The following is a 22,950-nucleotide window of genomic DNA, read 5'->3' as shown; positions in this document are numbered from 1 at the left end:
GAAAAATAATTGGTTCAGCACAATAAAATTAAGAGATAGAAAATAGAAACACTGCAACTTTATAACACAATATGTTAATGACATAATACAATTTCAAAATTAATCATAAAAGGGTTATCAAAAATGTTTGACAAGATTGCTCAAAAGTGTTAACATCCCTTTATCAAATAAAACAAAATAAAATAAAACAACCCTGCACCACCAATTCAATACTGACATACAACACTATCAAGCCTTGGTTGCTGTAAATCACCTCTATAATTTGAGCTCAGAGGTCCTCAACCTTGGCAACTTTAAGACTTGTGGACTTTGCTGGCTGAGGAATTCTGGGAGTTGAAGTCCACAAGTCTTAAAGTTGCCAAAGTTGAGAACCCCTGTTTTAGCCAACACCTTCTAAATAGCAATAGCACTTAGATTACATACCGTACCGCTTCACAATGCTTTTAGAGCCCTCTCAAAGCGCTTTACAGAGTGAGCATATCCCCCCCCCAAACAATCTGGGTCCTCATTTGATTTCAGCAGCCCTGACCACAAAATGCTACAGGGATTCCTTAAAATGTTATGTAGCTGAAGCAAGATGACAATGTCAAACTTTTATATCTGTTAGGACATTCCTATTTCAATCCCCCTTGCTTGAAAAACTCTGAGTCTGAAGATATCACTTTCAACCCCAAGAGTGAAAGCCAGTGGGTAAAAGTCCAAGTGGTTCCTAATTATGTTTTGCAACAATTGAAGTCAGGGACACATAGATCAAAAGGATTTGCTCCCTTTAAGAAAGCAGTCCTCAACCTTTGCAGCTTGGCGGCCTGGCTGGGCGGGGGGTGGGGGGGTGGGAAGACGGGAATCAGGCCGTACAGTGGTGGGCTGGCCGACACCCGCATGCAACTCGACTTGCACAAGTTGAGCTACATGCCCGTGTGCACATGTGCTTGCCTGCCACTTCCACAAGTCCATTTGCATGCATGTGCGTGCTGGCCCACCCTTCATGTGGCCCAGTTCCAAACAGGGCATGGCTTGGTAGTGGACCGTGGCCTGGGGATTGGGGACTCCTGTTTTAAGAGATTTAAAAAACCATCCACTAAAGGCCATATATTAAGGATTACGCTTCGATCCAAGCAACCATGAAGATGCCTTATATTGTTTGTAACTTACTTTGCATCTTCTCTCCATAGCCTATTCGTTGGCACCACTCAAAATTAGTTCGATCAAACAACTTTTTATTCAAACCAAGTCACTTCCTGCCATAGTAACCTTTTCCAGTGGTAAGATCATTGATTTACAATAAAAAACCAATCAGGAGAAATTCAAAGTAAGCAACAAGATAAGACACTCAATGGGAAACCTTTAGTGAAAATAATGGGGCAAACAGAAACAAGCTTCCTAAGCAAGAGAATGTATAAATAATAAATTACCCCAATTAGTCCTAATTGGAATATTTATCAAAGGATTCCTTAGAGGTTTTAGAACTTCTCTTAATGTTCAGAGGAATACATGTTAAGAAATAGGGACACTTTATACCAATAGTAGACTTTTGATTAACTGAAGTCATTTTATTGGATATTATTTAAAAACCAGCTCTAGAACTGAAGTGGACTGGAAGGGTAAAAAGGTTAACATACAGAAGGGAGGTGAACCCCTGCAGCAGACCAAGGAAAGAAAGCTCGGCTACTAAAAATAGAAACCTTACTTTTCCCAAACTACTGTAGTGCAGTGGTTTTGTCCTATATGGAGGGGAAGAGAAGGAATTTGAGCTTATTTTCCCTCAGCCTAGCACACAAGTTCCCTTCCATGCACCATCCAACATTTTCTTTGGCAGGCAGCTCTTTTGCTCTGTCCACTTAACAACCCATATGGTCGCTTAACAAGCACAACTGAGAGAGCCACAATTGTGGTCACTGAGCAAAGTGGTCACGTGAGCATGTTGCTTAATGACAGCCATGACTTATGACCAGAATTCCAGGCCCAATTGTGGTTGTAAATTCCCTACCAGTATGAAGGTAAGCAAAATATAACCATAGGAAAAGGGGGTGGGTGGGTTTAGAATGGAGGAAAACCCTTCCCAACTGTTACTCTGATAGCAAAGCACTCAGGGAATATTTTTTTTTCTTAACATGAATTTTAACATTAGGAGCTGTGGTGGCACAGTGGTTAGAATGCAGTATTGCAGGCTAATTCTGCCAGCCACCAGTTCGATTCTCACCGGCTCAAGGTTGACTCAGCCTTTCCATCCTTCCGACATCGGCAAAATGAGGACCCAGATTATTGGGGGCAATATGCTGACACTATAAATTGCTTAGAGAGGACTGTGAAGCACTGCGAAGAGTTGTAGAAGTCTAAGTGCTATTGCTATTTTTCCCTAGTTTACAAACTAATCTGGTCCATTTCCTAGTCTTTCTTTTGCCATCATCTACTCCTACCAAATATTACTCCCACTCTATTCAGTTTATGGAGGATGGCAGAGAAGATCATCGGGGTTGCTCTTCCCTCTGTCATGGATATTTACATCACACGTTGCATCCTTAAAGCCAGAAAAAATTGTGGCTGATTACACACACCCCTCATACACACTCTTCACTCTTTTGCCATCTGGAAAGAGGTACAGGAGCATTTGGGCTCGGACGTCCAGATTGTGTAACAGTTTCTTCCTACAAGCCATTAGAATTCTCAACACGAAGAAACTAGAACTATAAACACTTGTATTTGTAGTTTTTTTAAAGTTTTTAGTTTAGAGTTATGTGTAGTTTGTGTTCCGTCCTGGGGAAACGTTTCGTTTCACTGTGTACTGTACTGTATATTGTTGAAATGACAATAAAGTCGTCTACTACTACTACTACTACTACTACCACACTGATGGACAAAGCTCTGGCCCCCTTTACATAACTTCTTGCCAATATTTCCCAATAATGTAGTGAAACCAGGTAGAGCATGGCGTCTGGAATACTTCCTAATTCCATTACAAGCAGTGGCCATAGGAGACTTCTGTGTTTTCTTCTGTGCAATGAAGTAAACTGTTTTGAGTGTCTGTGTACGGATGTGCATGCACACTTGCATGTTTTTATTCTGCTCTTAAATTACGTCTGTACATATTTGTATGCACTGAGAAGCACAGGGCATTTATGCTCTACTCTCATTCAGTAATTAGCATGGGGGCAGGGGCTTAGACGGAGCAGTTGCCAACACTACATGCTATTGATCAACTGTGTTTCCCTTATGGAATATAAGGGGGGAGGGTCTCTTCAGCCTCTGGCTGGATCTGGTCCATTATTTAAATGTGATTGGCTAGCTTCTCCCCTGTAATGCAATATGGGAACGTTCTTGGGGAAAGAGGTGCTGCCTAGGAAATAATCGAGACAGGAGACAGAGGAGCCCCCAGTGGCTTAATGGTCAGAGAAAGTAAGTTAGACAGGACCCTCCCTCCTAGATGAAGCAGTTAAAAGTGGCAGCAGGAGGTTTTGCATTTTTAGACTTGCAAGGTTCTGTTAATGTAGCCTTACATTAGGTGATCTAGATTTAGATCATCTAGCGTTTACTACCTGGTTTTACTTGGAAGGACTGACATCTACCCAGCACCAAATTTGGTACCATTTTGTTGTATTTGGAGAGAGTTATTGCTCTTTCTAAAGAGACCCTTCCATCATCATCATCATCATCATTATAACATTTACAATTACAACAATAAAAAGTAATACAAACTAAAATGAAAAAAATAGAAAATCTCGAAAATAAATAAAAAATACCGTACAGAAATAAAAATGATTTTCTCCTTCATCACAAGTGTACACAATTTTAGTATACCTTCCCTTAAAAGACAGCAAATATCTCTTTTTCTCATATCCCATTTCTTATCCTATCCTTTAAAATCCTTAAATCCTTGCAATTTTAGACCTGATGTCAGCAAAAGTCCATTAACGGTTACCAGAGATGACAATATGTCTATTTTAACCTACGGCATAACCAAGATGTCATTTAGGGTTGCTTTTTGATGGGGCGAAGGGCAGTATACCTCATTTCATTTGGAAATTGGATTTCCCAGTTCTATTTGAATCGGCTCTCTTGGCTTTGGGAAAGCTAATCATGACAGCTGCTCAGAAGATCCAGTATAGAAAAACAGTACAGATTAACACGAGCAGCAACTTCTTAATTCCCTCCCTTATTAAAAAACAAACAAACAAAGCATTTAGCTCTAGCTATCTACCAGACCCAATGGGGCTTTCTTATAAATAAAGACAATGATGCTTAAAGGCCTCTTTGCAGCATGCCTGCCTCCTGTTAAAAATATTAAAACTATTTTAAAATGAGGTAGAGAGACTGGTATTCCCTGAGCACCATACAGCCTATTCCTGTATTATTGCATCAGGAACAATTCAAGCATTCAAGCTAAGTCCTGAGAGGACAGATTGAGGGAAACAGGGCTTGTTTAGCCTGGGGATATTACAGTATGCTTCAAATACCTGAAGTGATATCACACAGATGAAGCTTATGATGTGTTCTCTATCATCCCAGAGCACAAGACATGGAATTTAATGGTTTAAAATCTTTGGAAGATGTAATGGAATGTGTGGATGACCTTGGGGAACAAAAAGGAAGAGATGCTGCTCAAGAAATAACCAGAGAAGAGGGAGGAGATCCCAAGCGATTAGTCAGAGAAAGAAACTTTTAATAGGACTATCCTAATTGATCAAGCAGTTAAAAGGCACAGACGGAAATTTGTACCTCCAAATTTGCAAGACTGATGTCAAATATCCCAGTTAAAACAGACAGAAAATGATCTAGATAAGCTAATTCTACTTTATAGTAAGGCTACATTGACAGAATCTTGCAAGTCCAAAGACACAAACCTGCTTGATCAAGTAGGATGGGTCCGTCCCAATTTTTTTCCTCTGATATAGTTAAGCCTTTTGGGACTCTTCCATCTTGTCTGGTTGTTTCCAAGACAGCATTCCTTCCCCTTGTTCCCCAAAATCATTCACATATTCTATTACAGAAGGCATATTTGAGATAATGTTAGAAGAAATTGCCTAAGTAAAAGCAGTTCAGGCAACCAACTAATAGAGGGAAGTTGGCCTTTAATGGATATAACATTGTTTGAAACTACTACCGTATGATTGCATGCAAATATTTTAGTAGCAAATACATTGAATTACAGTACATGGTTCTGAAGTCTCCCTTTAAATTAATGTATCTAAATAAAGATTGTACCCTTTAAGTTATACATTATTCAGTTCTGACCTTAAATCTAATTAATGTTTTTAAAAACTCTTTTTAATCTAAAATGCATTTTCTTTCCTCATAATAATTTTCCATCCTGATTCTTGAAGAAAAAATATGAATAAACTAAGTTCTTAAAACTTACCCAAAGATGTTTCTCTCTTGCAATTGCAGCTGCCTGCAATTAGTGCAGGTTCGAGTCCCACCAGGCTCAAGGTTGACTCAGCCTTCCATCCTTCCGAGGTAGGTAAAATGAGGACCCAGATTGTTGGGGGCAATAAGCTGACTTTGTAATAATGCCGCTTGGGGAGGGTGTGAAAGCCCTAATAAGCAGGCATATACATAGAATGAAGGCTACTGCTAAGCTTGTAAGCCACCCTGAGTCTTCGGAGAAGGGCGGGATATAAATGGAATTAAAATAAAAATAAAAATAAAATGAAAATACAGTCTCTTGCTGACCCAGTTGCTTAAACTTTTTATAATTTTATACACAGATTCTCAGATTATACACACACAAGCAACTCTGCAAAGTCTTTAAAATGCTCTGCTTTCTTATGATATTCAGAAAAGCTATCAAATCCAGTTGGTGGAGAGAAAAAAGAGGTCATTCCTCATTCCTCTACCCATTTCACTGCTCTGATTCAAAATATTCCTTGATTACAACAAAGAGCAAAAACTAACTAGGAGACAATAATGTATAGCACTTTTGCAACTTCTGTTTGGCCTTGAGTGTTTTTTTTAATTCAATCCAATCCAATTATTAAAAGATTCCATAATTACCAATGTTTTCCATAAAGCCAGTTTCCTCCCCAGGTAACCAGGCAGATCCCAACTGTAGTCTTCTTCCAATGATTTCTGAGGGCTTGAAGCATTGTGATCACCTTGGCCATGTTTATTCTATAACATAGTGTACAATTCCAATGTGAAAAAAGACCTCTGTGTGGAAAAGTATAAAAAAGAAAGATGAATATTCTTAAAACTAGATAATAGATTTGAAGTTAGTTAATCAATGTATCACCATATAATCTTTGCAGCAGGTGGTATGCAGTGATCTGTGAATTCTGTTTGCAGGTATGACAGGTTTGAGAACAATTCTAACCATCTTTTCGAGGCCTTGTCTTGGTTTCAACAGTTCCACAATGACTTCCATTTCTTGGCAAAAAATTTTTTACCATTGATGTAGCTAGCAGGAATTTGTCCCTTGATTTGTAAGAATGAATGATCTTCATTTTCAATTGATCAGACATGCTTACAGGACCCATGTTTGTTAAAAGTAGAAAGAACAATCATAACCTGAAAGAATAGAAGAGTCAGAATGGACCTGTAGAATTTTGTGGCTAACTGTAAGCCTAATCAGTCAATTAACTTTTTAGGCCTTATTCATAGCATCACTGGGGGAAAAAAGTAGTGCTGAATCACCTGGAACAGTGTTGAAACTTGTACAAACTGCCACATTCATTGTTTTATTTTAAATTTGTAAACTATAGTACCTACACACACTAACCAGAAAACATGTTTTACAAATCATAGTGACTGGGTTTATTCAACAGACTAAGCCAAAATTAAACAAGTAGCATTTTACCTTAGTGCAGGGGTCGGCAACCCAAAAAAGGAAGAGAGCCACTGGGAACCGGTTCCATCACACACACATAAAAGTGGGAGCCGCATGCGTGCGTCCATGCACGCGCATGCGCAAAAAAACGTCTTGCGCATGCGCAAAACGGTTTTTCTTGCGCATGCGCGGACGCCCACGGTTGCCACCTTCCTGTGTGTGTGATGGAACTGGTTCCCAGTGGCAGCGGCGCCGCCGCCTTCGGCAGCCTGTAAACGTGCCGCGGCAGCTCTCCCAAAGAGAGGAGGGCGGCGGCCTGCAAACGGGCCGCGGCGGCTTTCCTCCTCTTTGGGGGAGCTGCCGCGGCACGTTTGCAGGCTGCCGAAGGCGGCAGCTCTGTAGGCGGGCCGCGGCAGCTGTTGCGGCCTATGGGCGCGACATTCGGCAGGGCCCCTCTTCGCAGCACGGCGCGAGGCCCTCACCCCCCACGGACACGCCCTCCTCGCCACGGGAGCCACCCCCGCCATCCTCGCACACCACTAGCGCAGGCCCACCTCGTCTTGGGGGCCTGCCCTCCGCACGTCGGCTGCATCCTCCGATCGACCGACGCCGCCAGGGAGACTGCCCGGTGTCGGGCTCGACACGCCCGACACCCGGCGAGGCCGCGGAGGGACTCACCGGGTCCCGTGACCAGCTGCCGGCATCTGTATGCAGCCCCCACATTACTGCGGCCTTCCACCGAGCCGGGGAAGAGCGCGGCCGCCGGGACGACCCAGCAGCCACCGGCGCCTCTCTCGATGCCCCAGCAGCCACCGGGGCCTTCCGGCAGGCCGGGGAACAGCCGTGGAAACGCGCAGCCGGCTGACATGACCCAGCGCCGACGCAGTGGGCCGAGGAAGAGCGCAGGAGTGGGGCAGGAGCGAGCGTGCCTGTCCTGCTCCTTTTCTCTTCCAAGCGGCGCTGAGATCTCGCTTTCCCCCCCTCTTCCTCCCTCTCTCGTGCTTTACATACACACACACACACACGCACGCACACACAAAAGCACAGAGTTCCCCTTCCCCCTTGTACAGGAATGAAAGGCCCCCCGAAGGAAGCCCGGCCTCTTCACCGGACCGATCAGCTGAGGAGGTTTTTGCAAGCGGGAGACGGGCAGAGCAAGATAGCCAGAGACTCTTCAGACGGCGCCGTCTTTTTCTTCCCCTCCAGCTGAGTCTGGCGGCCGGGAACTCTGCTTCCCCTGTTTGGCGGAGCGGACTCGCTCGCTCCGAAGCGAAGTGGCGTCAGAGCCAGGCTTCAGCAGCCTGCGCGGCAAGGAATACCCTGTGTGGCCGCGGCTCTCGGGGAAGCCCTGGCTGTCCGCTTCCTCGCTCCACGCTGCCATTCGGGGCCCACGCGTTCCCCGGGCAAATCGCGGCGCCCAGCAGGCGAGGAAACACGCCCGCTCCAGTCGCCCCCCCTTCCCTCAGGAGACGCAAAGCAAGTGACCGCCCGGAGCGCGGGCTCTCCGGGAGCCGCCTCTGCTGCCCCAGTCCTTGCGGTTCCCGCTTGCTCGGTAGGGATCTTTCCCGGGACTGGCTTTTCCCTGGAGCAGCCCTGGAGCAGCCCTGGAGCAGCCCTGGTGAGCCAAAGAGACGAAAGGCCCCGAGCGATAGGAAGGGGATCTCTGCCCTAGAGCGGGGGGGGGGGGAGGAAAGGCCCGATCGCTTTGTGTTACCTGCCATGAAACCAGTCCTTGCAGGCGTCGCACTCGATCATGAAGCGGGTTACGTCATAGGGCAGCCAGGCAGCGGAAAGAAGCAGGCAGGCAGGGCGCCGAGGTACGGAGACCTGCCGATGTTTGGGGAGGTTTGGGGAGGTGCGCGCGCACCTCCCCAAACCTCCCCAAACTTCGGCAGGTCTCCGGACGGCGGCGGCTTGGGAGAGGTGCGCGCGCACCACTGCCCGTTCGAAGAGGTGCGCGCGCACCGGGCGGCTGGGAGCCGCAGGAGACGGCTCAAAGAGCCGCATGCGGCTCCGGAGCCGCAGGTTGCCGACCTGTGCCTTAGTGCAATGTATAAACTCTGTAGAATGAAGCATGTGTCAAAGAAACTGTAGGGTCAATCTCACCATGTTCACCAGCATTCTCAGCAACTTACTCAAATCTTTTTCCTCCTCCCTCATTACTCAAAATCTGCACTATGGAGATATGGCTGTTTTAATGCTCCAACACAAGCATTTGAGTAGGGCAAAATTAACAATTAACCAGTAGAATGGCTTGCTTTCAGAAACTGTGAGTGCATTGGGTTTTTTTAAAAAAAAGATTGGACAGCCATTTGTCTGGGTTGATATAAGGACTCCTCCTTGAGCAGGGGGTTGGACTAGAACAGGGGTAGGCAACCTCGGCTCTTTTATGACTCATGGAATTCAACTCCCAGAATTCCTGAGCCAGCCATGCTGGCTCAGGAATTCTGGGAGTTGAAGTCCATGAGTCATAAAAGAGCCGAGGTTGCCTACCCCTGGAGTAGAAGATCTCCAACTGTTATTCTGTATGTTCAATATTTAAAAGGTCCACATATTGGCAAGTGACTTGCCATTGACTTCTTCCTAGGGCTGAGAGAAAATGACTGACCCAAGGTCATCCAGATGGTCTTGTGCCTAAGGCAGGCCTAGAGCTCCCAAGTCTCCCAGTTCCTGGCTTGGTGCCTTAACTGCTTTCAAATCCTTTAATTCTAACTTTTCCTATTTCAGATACTTCTCCATAGATTAAGCAGCTTCCTTTTATTATCAGAATTAAAAGTATATTTGCCAGCTCAGGTTAAGGGTACGTGTGCAGGGGGCAGCTGGTTCATCTGATACACTAAGATAAATTATGCTAGTTATTGTACAGTACAAATCCACCCAGGACAATTCGTTGCTGCTTGTGCGTCTAAGGCACGGGTAGGCAACCTCGGCTCTTTTATGACTCGTGGACTTCAACTCCCAGAATTCCTGAGTCAGCGTAGCTGACTCAGGAATTCTGGGAGTTGAAGTCCACGAGTCATAAAAGAGCCGAGGTTGCCTACCCCTGGTCTAAGGTAAAGCCAACTCAGAGTTTGTTTAACAAGTTTAATAAGGATTAATTGGCCAGCCCCAGATGCTCATTCTCTGCATCACTGCTTTCCGATATGCAAGCTTCAGCTGCACTGAGTCCACCGCGTTGATCGGCATGGACATCATGATTCCATATTATGGAAAGTGCAGTCTTAGCCCACGAGGAGGTTCCGGGCGGAAAACCTTCCCTGCGCTGACCAGGTGATCCACAGCCAATCGGTGGCGACGAAGAACCCATTCGAATCTTTTGGTTGCAGATGCGGCGATTATAAATAAAAGCCGGAAGATAGTGGAGACCGCCTCCGCGGGGCTCACCTGAGACGAGGAGCCTCGCAGTATCGCCTTCGGTCTTTCCGATACACGGGTAACCTCCACCTTCCTGCTTTTTTAGGGGCGGGGCAAGCTGCTCTGCCCGCTTGCCGCGGAGCCAGGAAGAGTCTCTCTTTTTGCCTTCCCGCTGACGTCGCTGCCAGTTTCTGCTCAGCTTCTCTTTGCCAGCTTCCTGGTGCTGCGCTTAGCTTTGCTTGCCGGGGAACAATGGATAGCTTCGCCTTGGTTCCGCGGACAGCCCCAGGTCACCCTTGCCTTTAGAAAGGGCGCAAGGAAAGAGCGGAGCTGGATTGCTACTCCAGTCCAGTCCTCGCCAGTTTTGTTGAGCAGAATCCTTCTGGGAGATGCTGTGGTCTTTTCAGAAGGGAAGAAGAAGGTTAATAAGCTCCCCTCCTTCGCGCTCTTTCGTATTTATTTATTATCAGAGGTATACACTACCTTTCCCGTTATCTACCTACTTTGGGCGGTTGCCTAATTCGTTATAACTGCATTTTTTTTTACATTGATGGCTTCTATGCAGCATTTGATGACTAAAACATTTTAATCTTTTCATCACCTAAAATGAGTAACTTATGTTCTAGGGCACAGACATAAAGGGGTGTGTGAGTTGTGTATCCCACAGTTTCTTCAAGAAAATGGATTTTTCTTGAAGATGTATGTAGTTAATTTTGATCAAATATCATGTTTGGTCATTTATTCTACATAAAATGCTTATTCAAGATTTTCAAAGCTTTTGGAGTATCTTATAAAATTGTCACTACTTAAAAACAAAAACTAGCACCAGGATATTTTATCCCACTATACTGTGCAGTAAAAGACAGGTCCTAATATGCCATAAATTAGGCACACAGTTTTACAGAAGTAGAACTCTGTCTTAAGTTCCAGTTTGAAATAGCATTGCCCAACATAACATTTGAGATCAGATGGTTTGGTGCATACAACTTGCTTCTATTTAGTGACCTTTTGCAGATGATGCAAAAAGACAGCTATGCATACAATTCTCTTGGAACTTTTATTTTGTCCATTTTCTAACAGTTAAATTATATTAATTAAATTGTGTTACCCAGATCATTCAAATCTGGTTTATAGAAAATTCCACAGGTAAAGCACATTATCTCTGGAAAGGTTTCTTTAGATAAAATGCAACATATTGCAAAAACACATAGTGCAAAAATATAACTGGCAATTAACCAACAGCTGTCTTCCCAAAATAGTAGTATATCTCAGTCATTTACAGTATATACTTGGGCTTATAGTCCATTCCCAGTTTAAAAATAGTCTGAATAATTTTAACATTCTGCTACAGAATGTTTTAGGGACGCGGTGGCTCAGTGGGTTGGGACGCTGAGCTTGTCGATCAGAAGATCGGCAGTTTGGCGGGTCAAATCCTGAGTGCCACGTAACAGAGTGAGCGCCTGTTACTCGTCCCAGCTTCTGCCAACCTAGCAGTTCGAAAGCACATAAAAATGCAAGTAGAAAAATAGGGACCACTACGGTGGGAAGGTAAAAGCGTTCCATGCGCCTTTGGCGTCTAGTCACGCTGGCCACATGACCATGGAGATGTCCTCGGACAAGCGCTGGCTCTTCGGCTTTGAAACGGAGATGAGCACCGGCCCCTAGAGTCGGAAACTACTAGCACGCATGTGCGGGGGAATCTTTACCTTTACCTTTTACAGAATGTTAAAAAATAACAATAGCCCATGAACAACCGTAATCATTGCAGTCCTGATATCTGAAAATCTGGTATTATCATATAAAAATCTTCAACCAGGAAGGCCATCTTCTTATAACAGCTGTACCTCAACACACTTTCAAAGAGCCATAGTTTGAGGACTTTCTGAAAAATCAAAAGGGTGGAGACCAATTTAATTCTGGATAAAATTATGTTCCAAAGAAGGGGAGGTCATGACTGAGAAAATTTGTCTTGTAGTCCCTGAAGATGACAGACCCTAAAGGGACAGACCTTCCTACATATATTTAATTATTTTTTTATGCTGTCCATCTCATCTATGAGACAATTCTGGGCACCTTACATATTAGAAAAAGAGAACTAGAAAAGCAATTGAATATTAAAACTGCAGATTAAAAATTTAAAACTATACAAATTGTTTGATTAAAAAAACCCTTTTAATGACCCTGTACTCCCTATTTGGGGTAGAGTTGGGGCAACTGCTTACAAATGGTTTAATAGCTGGGCACAAAACTACTGACTCAGGAATTCTGGGAGTTGAAGTCCATGAGTCATAAAAGAGCCGAGGTTGCCTACCCCTGTCTTAGAGGCATACCTTACATATGCTGTATTTTGGATATGCACCAAATACCTCTTTTCTACTTCTTTGGCTCTTCTTTCAGACACCCAGTGGAAGTTATTAGCAAAGCAGCATGGGACCAGACAAAAGAGAGAATTACGGTAATAAAATGCCCCCTTTGGATTCTATGCTGCAGTTTTATTTGGAGGCCAAAAGGAGTGACTCCCACATTTGCTGATCTTCTGAGAATCCATTTTGGAAGTTGCTGAGAATAGCTGCATTATCCTTTGACCAAGACATTTTAAATAAATGGGGAAATAGTTGTTAAAAATCTCCTTTCTGCTTCTCTCAAAAATGCCCAATATTCAGGTGTTTCCCCTTGTGCTTTCTTGCTTTTGATTTTATACATATTTAGCTTCCCCCCCCCCTTGTTGGCTGGGAAAATTTCTCCCAAATGAAAACCTTTGCCTAGTTTGTAGGCAAAATAAAGTAAATTCAGCAAGGAAGGTGTAGCTGCTTACAAAAGACTGGTTGCATTAATTCAGCACTTGCTCTGGTCAAGTACTGTGGTCATTTATTTATTTATTGAAAATATTTATGTGGCTGTCTAACTCACAATGTCTCCACGCAGCTTTCCACAGTAAAATTTCACAGTGTAGGAACCCATAAACCACCCACCAACCCATAAATATCACTGTGTGTGATTATGAGTATCAAGCATGTTTTGTTTGTGCAGAATCGCCTGAAACGGCTGTGTGCTTGCCTAGAAATTGAATGTCATTGCAAACAAAATGCAGGAATGGTATTCTAGTAGATATGGATGGCACCCTTCGCCTATGAGCCTGCAGCTTCCAGGTATGTCCTGAAATGCTTTGCTGCTGCTCTATTAGCTCAAGTTGAATTACCGTATGTGTAATTTTAAAAGATTTCTTTATAAGTTTTTCCCAATCTGCTGGCCCCTCCAGTAGTTTAGAAGTTGTGACTGCAGGCTTCAGAATTCCCAGCCAGGGCTATTTCCTTTCAATTCAATTTGAAACAAAACACATACTCTCACAGCCACTGGCAGACGTAGAAACCCAAGAACCTTTTTATATATCCATCACAAACAGTGAAGCTTTTCCTGAACAGCCCTACTTCTTGAATGTGTCCCTCTGACCTCAGAAAATGAATCTGATGTGGGAGAAACAGAAGTTCAAACCTGTATACCAAACCAAATAAATAAAGCATAAATACCAATGTTTGTATGTATGTGTGCATATTCTCATGAAAACAAATTGTTAGTCATAAAACATTAAAGGTGCAAAGAAATATAGATTTAGATATTAGAGAGATAATAAAAGTGATGGGAAAGCAAAGACATAGATGTTGTGTAGCGGGTTCTTTGGCGCAGGAATGAAGACAAGGTAAATTATAGGAAAACTCATGGTTTATTTCATGCAGAATCAGAACTGGGAAAAGGCTGCAACTAGCCGCAATATATAGTCTAGCCCCTAGGCAGCAGCCAATAGGTTTGAAGCAACCATTGCCACCTAGGGATAGCCAATAGCAGCACTGGAGACTTGTAGTCTGGGTTGCTGGAGAGCCGTTAGCTGCTCCAGCAACCCAAGTGGTATTACTAATGAGCCCAGTACATAACAATAGATATCATTAGAAGAAAACAACATCTGAACAGGCCTGGCCTTAGACTCCTCTGTTTAACTTAAGCTATTACCAGATCCAATCTGAATCTGGAGAGAGAGAAATTCCCTGTTAATGGACTCCAGCATGAGCCCCAAAGCTTTAGTCCCGGTAACCGACTCAGATTAGATCCTTCAACATTATGCTGGTACATCTATATCTTTACCTTCATTCCCGAAGCTATTACCCTTGTTTCTATTCCCTCACCATTCTGACCTCATTAACAAGTAGATCCATTATCCAATCAAATGAATTGCTATTCTGATTAAATGCACACTGATTTGCATACATCTATATGCAAATATAGACATTGCATGTCCCTCCCCCTTTCACCTCCAGTTCCATAATAAACCATCTGGTAATAAATATATTCTATTTGGCACAGGACTTTTTGAGGCATGGAAGAAATTCCTCCTCTTCCTCCTCCTCTCCTTCCTAATTTTAAACCATTTGAGTATTATACTGAAAATATTATAATGACACTCCAAAGCTAAAAATACCAAAATTCCTGTTTGTTCAGAAGTTGACAGAAAAACCCCCTCTAAAATCAACAAGGAAAGAAATATCCAAAATAAAGATAGCAAAGCAGCACCTTTATTATTCTATCCGCAAAAGAATTATCATGTATAAAGATTAATTTGGAAAATGTGGATGTGTTCAAGTTTCCAGTATTTCTTCCAATTAAGTGCAAGACAGAATAAAAAGAGAAATGTGGTGGGTAGGGAAGCCATATATGCACAATCTTGGCACCATTGATTTAAATTTGCTTAATCAGCTAAAGCTTTGGTTGATTAATCTGCCAATTAAGAAGGGTATAGTCAGTCTTGCTATTAAATGTAACTATTGGCTGCTTGGGTGAGGGATATTTATGGTCCCCCCCCACCTGCGCCTAGGGAGGAGAAGTAATGGACCACTAGATGGCACTCCATTTCAGACTGTTATGGAACTGAGGGCTATCTTCGCTGTCTTTCCAGTTCTGCTCCTTGACTAACCTCTTGAAACATTGTAGGTTGCTGAAATATCATTGCTATTCGTTTGTTTATTATGAGGGGAGAGGGCTTCTTGTCCCCCTCCATTCCCTAGAATAAATAATTCTCTCCTAATTCTCCTTTCCCCCCCCCCCTCTGTGACTTGTGCAGGTTGTCAAATTTGCTTTGTTGTCTTCCTTTTACCATTTCTGCCATTTCTCACTCCTCGTGCTAAATGGAAATCATAGACTAAAAGGGTCGAAGGAAAATATGTCATTAAAGCAGAAAAAAAATTAGAAATATATGAAATTGTCTTGCATTGTCACACATCATACTAAAGCAAAGGTGCAATAAAGTGGTCCAAAACTCAGAGTCCTCCCTTTTTTTAAAAAAAAAAAAAAGAGGTTTGCACAGGTTCAGAGGGCATCCACAAAGGCACCTATCTCATCCCTTAAAATTCCTGAATCACTTCCTCAAACCCACCCACTTTTGAAGAATAACCCTCAAGATGCCAGGTGTTGAGTATGATACGACCTTCCAGCTGTTAGAAGATGCACAATTATTCATTTTGGCATGGTTTGTTTTAATCTTGGTATTTTAGATAATGATGCTAAGCTCATATATCACATCAAACTATAAATTGATTTACAGGACAATTTAAAGCATGTGCTCTTAGAACATGCTAAGCCTGTCTGGGTAACTGTGGTTTGTTGCATGTACCACAGTGGAAGCAAAATGAAACCAACCACATTTTGGATCTAGGTCCAGATCGTCAACCTGATTGATCACTTGTTTTCAGAGGTTTACCATAGGTAAAGAGAATGTCTAGAGGTGATATGATAGCAGTCTTCCAGTACTTGAGGGGCTGTCACAGAGAAGAGGGGGTTAGCCTATTCTCCAAAGCACTTGGCAGGAAAAACAGTAATAGGTGGAAGATCTTTAAAGAGAGATCCAGCCTAGAACTAAGGAGGTATTTCCTGACTGTGAGAACAATACATGGAACAGCTTACTTCCAGAACTTGTGGGTGCTCCATTGCTGGGGGTTTTCAAGAAGACATTGGACAGTTATTTGTCTGGAATGGCATAGGGTCTCCTGCTTAAACTGAGGGTTGGACTAGAAGACCTCAGTGGTGGGATTCAAATATGTGAACAACCGGTTCTCTGTGTGGATACTGCTTCCGGAAGTCCATTCAGGGTCTGGGCAACAAAAAATTAGCTACCGGTTCTGCTGAACTGGTGTGAACTGGCTGAATCCTACCACTGGAAGACCTCCAAGGTCCCTTCCAACCCTAATATTTTGTGTTCTATGTATGTCTCATTGAATGATTTTGATCCCTCTGAGAAGGTTGGAGAACAGGAGAATGCATGATGGAGTCAGCTTCATTTCTGGCATGTAGATTCTTAAAAGTTTCATCTCCTTCTCTAAGTATCTGCTCTGTAACTTTGGTAACCATAAACATTTTGCCTGGGCTGCTGGGAAAAAGCTGGTTGAAAGCAACATTGTCTCCCCATGCTTGCTTTCTTGTTAGCCAAAAATTCTTTTCTTTCTTTTCCCCCCATGAAGCACATTTGAAGAACATTCCTGTACAGTAATGTCATCTTGGAGCAAGCAGGTTCTTTCAGCTTAATTTTTTTTTAAATCCCATTTATATCCCGCCCTTCTCCGAAGACTTAGGGCGGCTTAAAATCTAAAGCACAAATCAATGTGCTTAGCAATAGCCTTCATTCTATGTATATGCCTGCTTATTAGGGCTTTCACACACACCCCAAGCGGCATTATTACAAAGTCAGCTTATTGCCCCCAACAATCTGGGTCCTCATTTTACCTACCTCGGAAGGATGGAAGGCTGAGTCAACCTTGAGCCTGGTGGGACTCGAACCTGCACTAATTGCAGGCAGCTGGTGTTACTTAAGGAGGCATTAGCCCACTGCTCCACCAAGGAGCAGTGAGAGAAAACTTCTCTAGAAGTTCTGGCATTAGGCTATGGGAAAAACGAATAGAGAAATGGGCCTCTTAGTTTATGATTTCAGTGCGTACCTATCCCAATCAACTCAAATCTTGCATTTTGGAGCTTGAAAATCAAATTAACTGTGTTCATGAATCTCATTAAAACATGGCTAGTTGGGTTTCTCAAATACCCCATGAGCTGGACTTGTGTGATTTAAACTATGACATAAACCACAGTTTACAAACCACAGTGTTGGGTTACCCTATCCCTACTCCTCCATCTCATTATGGCTCAACAAGTGGAAGTAACTAATTTTATTGTTATGCTTCTTCACTTATTTGTATCTCTGTGGATTTCTTAATTCTAAAACTTCAGGCACTTAGGAACATCCACTGGTTTGTTACTATAAGAAACAGCCTAAAAGCCACAAGGTTATTTTCAGATTCTAATCCATATGGCAGTAAAATGCACAAACCAATTCACAATGTCTACCTACTTTCTGACAATGCCTCCTACACACCATAGTGTTATGGCAGCTGGCCAGCCATTTTCTTAGGTGACTGTGAGCTAATAATAACTTGTAATGGTTGTTCTTTCCTCAGTTAAAAAATCATTGAAAATCTCAATGGATCAAGAAAAGGGGCCTGATCTCTCCACATGAGGAAATGGGCCAGAAATATCTCTGCAAACTAAACAGTGTTTTTGGAACTAGAGAAGAGTTGCACCGAAAAATGATCTCTTTTCTGCGAATTGGATGCGGGTTAGTGGATCTGTTACCTTGTCAAAGTATGTGCTGTTAGCTTTTATTATTGTCATTTTGGTTGGTTGATACAGCAAATATCTTCCCATAGGCAAGTGAATCACAAAACTCCTGTGTTTTTTGATCAGTAAGCCCTTAAGAACAATTGGGCTGAAAGATGCTAAGAGGCCTCCAATCCAGCATCCTATGGCCAGTTCCCCATGCAAGTGCTGAGCTGATCTTTGTGAGGCTTGAAAAGGTCTTGAGAAGCAGGCCTGATTTAAAGCTTCCCAATGTTTTTCCAGAGGAAAAGCTGTGGGATATAGCAAGAATGTCTCTTTTTTCTGCCTCTTTGTGCTTGGTTCGCCTGTCTCCTTAGCCAAGTCACAGCGATACAGTACTGTATCTTGCTATCATCTCCCCTCACATGGCTAGTAGGTTTGGGGTTGTTGTTTTTCTTTATATTTCCTTCCCTCCTGCCCCCCCCCCATAATTCTCGCAACAGAATAAGGCATTTACTGTTTTTCCGTATTGCTAGAGGTAGTCAGTTTACTCCACGGGTGTCCGTGCCAGCTGGGAATTGGAGTTGAAATCCATAAGTCTTAAAGTTGCCAAGGTTGGACATCCTGGTTTAGTCCTTCTCCTTCCACAAAGGAAGAAACAAAAGCCTAGCAGGCTCAGGATTTTCAGCCACAACTCTGGGCTGATCAACTCAGTCTTCTTGTTGCCTGCATTTCACCAGCTGCCTCCTCTATAGTCATGACTCCCATTAATGAATGCATTGCTATGGCTCAGGGATCCAGCCAATCTGGTTCCCATGTAGGCAAAATCTAAAATGCAGGTCCAGCAGGCCAGCCAAGCTGAAGGAGGAGGAGGAGGAGGAACTAGAGTTGAACCAGTTGTTGCCATCAGAATGGATAATTCTTTAAACTAGATAACCCTCTTTTTCTTTCCCCTTGACTAGCAGAAGAAAATGTTCCCAGCTCAGAGGTCAATGGAGGACGATCCTGAGGATCCTTCCATAAGCAGGATAACATGAAGCTGATTAAGATGGTTTGAGTTCCTGGTTATGTGGAAATGTCCTGTATTATATAGCAGTCAGCCAGATGCATTCGGGAAATTTAGAACTGTAAGCAAGGAGATGCTAGTTATCCTCTGCTGTTGTTCCCAGGCAGCTGATATTGTCATATGCTTCAGTGACTAAGGAAGGATAAATAGCCCTCTTACTAGCAGCCCCAATTGGAGCCTCATTGAATTTTCACTTCCCTTTTAAAGCCATCTACTTTTACTTAAAGCTTTACTTTTGCAGCCATCCAAAGCAATTCAGAAGTGATTGGATAAAAATGAAGGTGTTTTTTTCCCCCAGAGCCATCCCTGTATTTGGACAACACCCACACTTTCAGATATTATTGAATTATATCTCCTGGCCCACATGGTGAATATAGGGATGCTAAGAGGTACAGATGAGCAGGCTTTGGTTTAAGGGCTTTGTGCAGTTGCCGTCATAGATTAAATTCATAATCCATCTGTTGGCAGCATTTCCAAATAAAGCATTGTTGCAGACTGAAATCTAAGTTCTGTGACATCTTTTTACATAGGTGTTGAGAAAGAAAATAATTGAGAAATATTTAAGAAGCTGATTGTTGCAATTTTAGAATAATAGAGTAGTAAAAAGTAAAGAAGAATAATCATTATTAATCATTTTGCTATCTATAGGTATGTGATAATTAACCATTAATAACTTCTATATCAGTATCCATATCTATCTCAACTGTATAATTATTTATTCCAGAACTTGTTAGACATTTTCCTAGGTCTTGTGTCTTTTGTCTTGGTTGTCAAACTGCAAAGAGATGGTTCTGGGCAAGGCTTTTGGTATCTTGAATTTATTACTTTTCACTCCAAAGCATGATCCTTGATTACTGATATCCTAATCAGTTTTTATAACTGTGTAACGTTATCACCAGCCATTTGGCAATTCACTTACAATGCATAATTCATGTCTGCCATTAGCATAGTTGTGACTTCATCCCCCTAACTAAATGCTCTAATCGGAGCTGCTGCAAAGCAGAGACATTTCATTAGTGACTTGTTCATTGCCCATCAAGATAAAGACATGGCAATTGATTGAATTATTTAGGAAGACACTGCAAAATTTACTCACTCTCTCATATGGGAAAACGCATCAACAGAGAGAGAACAAAAGAGGACACATCTCAATGTATATATATCAAAGCACATTTAGGGGAATAATTACAATTTAATTAGAAATGTAACACTTATCCCCATGGTAGAGAAGTTGCAACCTGCTCAAGCTTGTTCCTATGTAGTTGGCTTCCCATACAATATTGATCTACCTGAAAATAGGATCTATTTTATCTCTTCTCTTGCAAATAATTAGTTTTAAGTATTGTTATTAATTTTAATTATTAGAAATTAATTAACTTCAGTTATCTTCATCCACATGAGGGATTTGCACTGCTCTAAAATTAACTCTATCCTATATCATCTCATGCCATTGTTTATGTGTAGCAGCTAAGGTGACCCTTTTTTGCCTCAGGTTCTTAGACTTCCTGAACATTTGTACAATTGCCCCAAAGAATGCTGTTCCCGCTGAATAGTTAATAGAAACCCTGAGGAGGTGTCCTTGTAGCAGAGATGAGAGAAAGTTCTAGTATGGTCTGATGCCAAAACAAAGTTGCAAATTGCAGGTGCCAATTTTCATTCCCATTCAAAAGGTTTTGTACAATGAAATTCTCTTTCTGCTTTGCACCCTCACTTTGTAGCCTCACAAGGTTCTAAATCTGGCCAAGTGAAATCCTGTATATTTCAAGTACAGAGTATGCCAGCATGATATCTCCTGCTAGTCAAGGGCAGAACATAGCTATTGTCCCTTAAATGGAAAGCTCCTTCAAGATGGCATTTAATTAATGATCTATCTATGGCTCTTTCTCCCTCCCTGTTATCTTAGGAACCACAATGGTGGATCTCTAGAAAAGCAAAACACAATAACAAGACTATAAAGAACAAATGGATGATGCAAGAGCAGGTTTTTCTCATTGTGGAAATAATGCTTTTTACTTAAAGATGTACGTTTTTAAAAGATGAAGATTGCAGGATCTTAGAATCAGAATCCAGCTCAATTTTAAATTGGATTTGATATTCTCAGAAGCGATATGTACAAAAGATTGCCTTTCTTGATTCAGATGCTTGATTCTATTAAATTACATTACACTCTCTCCCCTAAAATTTTAGCTGGACGTATTTTTTAAAAATGTGGGTTTTTTAATGCCAGGAAACTACCCTGAATTTTAGTGGTAATTCAGAAGAGAGTTGTGAAAAAAATGTGGGGGGTGTGTGGGTGAATGGTTGTCACATGTGATTTGGAGATCACAAATGGCCAACATCTGTCCTGAATGGTGGGTTTCCTCAATTTTTCAGTCTGTCACAGCTGGAATCAATTTGTTTGTTATAAACATATGCATATGTGAACCAAATGATTGGGACATATTCTATCCCTGCAATCAAAACCAGGTGAGTTTTGAAGCTTCAAGTGTGTTCATGTGGTTCTAAATTGAGCAGACAGCTGTGCAACCAAAAGGAGGCATTCAAAGGGAGGGAAGAAGTAGTTGAACTTGATTTAACATTCAGATTTTATGCGTTGGTACCAAAACTAAGTGGCATTAATACTTACATGTGCTGAATATCCAAGAAGGCAATATTCTTTATCCCAGCAGTAAACATAACATTGGCAGACAGCAGTATGTCTTCCAAATGAAAATTGCCTGGAAATGTATTCACCCTATGCAGTGTTGGAAAAGATTTTTTTTTTAAAAAAAGTAGTGTTTGCAGTATACCAAACAACATTTATTGCTGCCATCAGTTGCTGAAATACATTTGAATCAATCTTTTTCCCCAGCTGTTACAAAGTCAAATTGAGTTGATATTGGGTTCTTCGTGGTTGTTGTTTTCCCTAAACGTATCAGGTCCACACCAACACTATTCCCTGTGGTTTATCACCATTGCCTCAGGTAAAGTCTCTTTTTTTAATAAGAATTTCCTGAAACAAATGCTGCATATGAGCAAGCAATGAGTTCTACGTATAAAAGCATTTTAGAAGAAAGCTAAGATAGAAAAGGAATTTTGTGTAATATTCTGAATGCCGTAAAATTGGGAACCACGCTGCCTTTATGTAATTCCTTTGTGCTTGAATGTACCATTTTTCTCTTGGTATATTGAACCGAGTTTGTAATCTAAACCTCTGCCAGAGACATGGCCGAAACTGCCTCTGCATTAAGTGTATTTCACTTCTGCACCCAGAAAATCCAGGGATTCCCTGCCAGGAAACTCAAAACACCTCAACCTGCATAGATTGTACAAAGGAATAAGTGTACTGTATTTATTTTAGATACCATATTCCCAAATTAAAAACCTGTCATAGATGTCTATGTGGTCACAACAAACAAGAAGGAAAAACTATTCAAATAACAAATTAAACTCTTAAGCAATCAAAAAAGCATATGATTCAAGCTTCTTGGGTGAATAAATGAATCAACGGGCCTACGAATGCTAACTTTAGTGAGCTATCATCAAGTCAAGTTCAACTCACGGATAGACAATGCACCTGGATTTACTTGTCCAGAGAGACTTTACAACCACCACAGGGAGGAATGTTTTTGAAGGCTAGCACCACTGCAGAGAAGATCTACTTGCAAATCACTGCAAGATGGCACTTCAAAACATAGTAGAAACAACAGGACCTTCCCTGTGGTTGTTAGTGATTGTCCAAGTCTACTACTGAGATTGAGATTGAAGTATTAACTACTTATATTTGAACTGGCAGAAAATAACATCATTGGAAAACTAGCTATCCCCTATGGCAGGGCTTTTCAACCTTTTTGCCCATTGTACCATTTTTAGGATATGGCAACATCCAAGTACCACCAGTCACCTAGCAAAGTGTCAAAAACTTGATGACCAAAAAAAGGGGGAAAAATGATGAAGTACAGGTAGTCCTCGACTTACAACAGTTCGCTTAGAGACTGTTTGAAGTTATAATGGCACTGAAAAAAGTGCCCCCCAAGCCACAGCCGAGCAAGACACCTGCCTGCCCGCCCGGCGGCGCTCTTCCTCCTGTCCGAGGTTTTCATTGTTGTGAGTGTTTCTGTTGAGGATTGGCAGGATTGGGGTGGGGGAGGTGTTTGGTTTG

The 22,950-nt window shown here is 42.2% G+C and overlaps 1 protein-coding gene across 2 annotated transcripts in view; it reads right to left on the bottom strand.

Annotated features, from left to right (window-relative positions):
- The window catches only part of AGK (acylglycerol kinase), a 56,895-nt gene extending 50,754 nt beyond the window's left edge, over nt 1–6,141 (bottom strand). For both annotated transcript variants that reach the window (XM_081330763.1, XM_081330762.1), the window contains exon 1: nt 5,989–6,141. In XM_081330763.1, coding sequence (XP_081186889.1) covers nt 5,989–6,098 — 110 coding nt within the window. In that variant the 5' untranslated portion in view covers nt 6,099–6,141. The remainder of the gene's footprint in view (nt 1–5,988) is intronic.
- Nucleotides 6,142–22,950: the final 16,809 nt, after the last annotated feature.

The sequence above is a fragment of the Vipera berus genome, assembly GCF_964194415.1.
Source record: "Vipera berus genome assembly, chromosome: 6".
Classification (NCBI taxonomy): domain Eukaryota; kingdom Metazoa; phylum Chordata; class Lepidosauria; order Squamata; family Viperidae; genus Vipera; species Vipera berus.
Note: the sequence above shows the minus strand (reverse complement) of the source record. Positions and strands in the feature narration are given on the sequence as shown.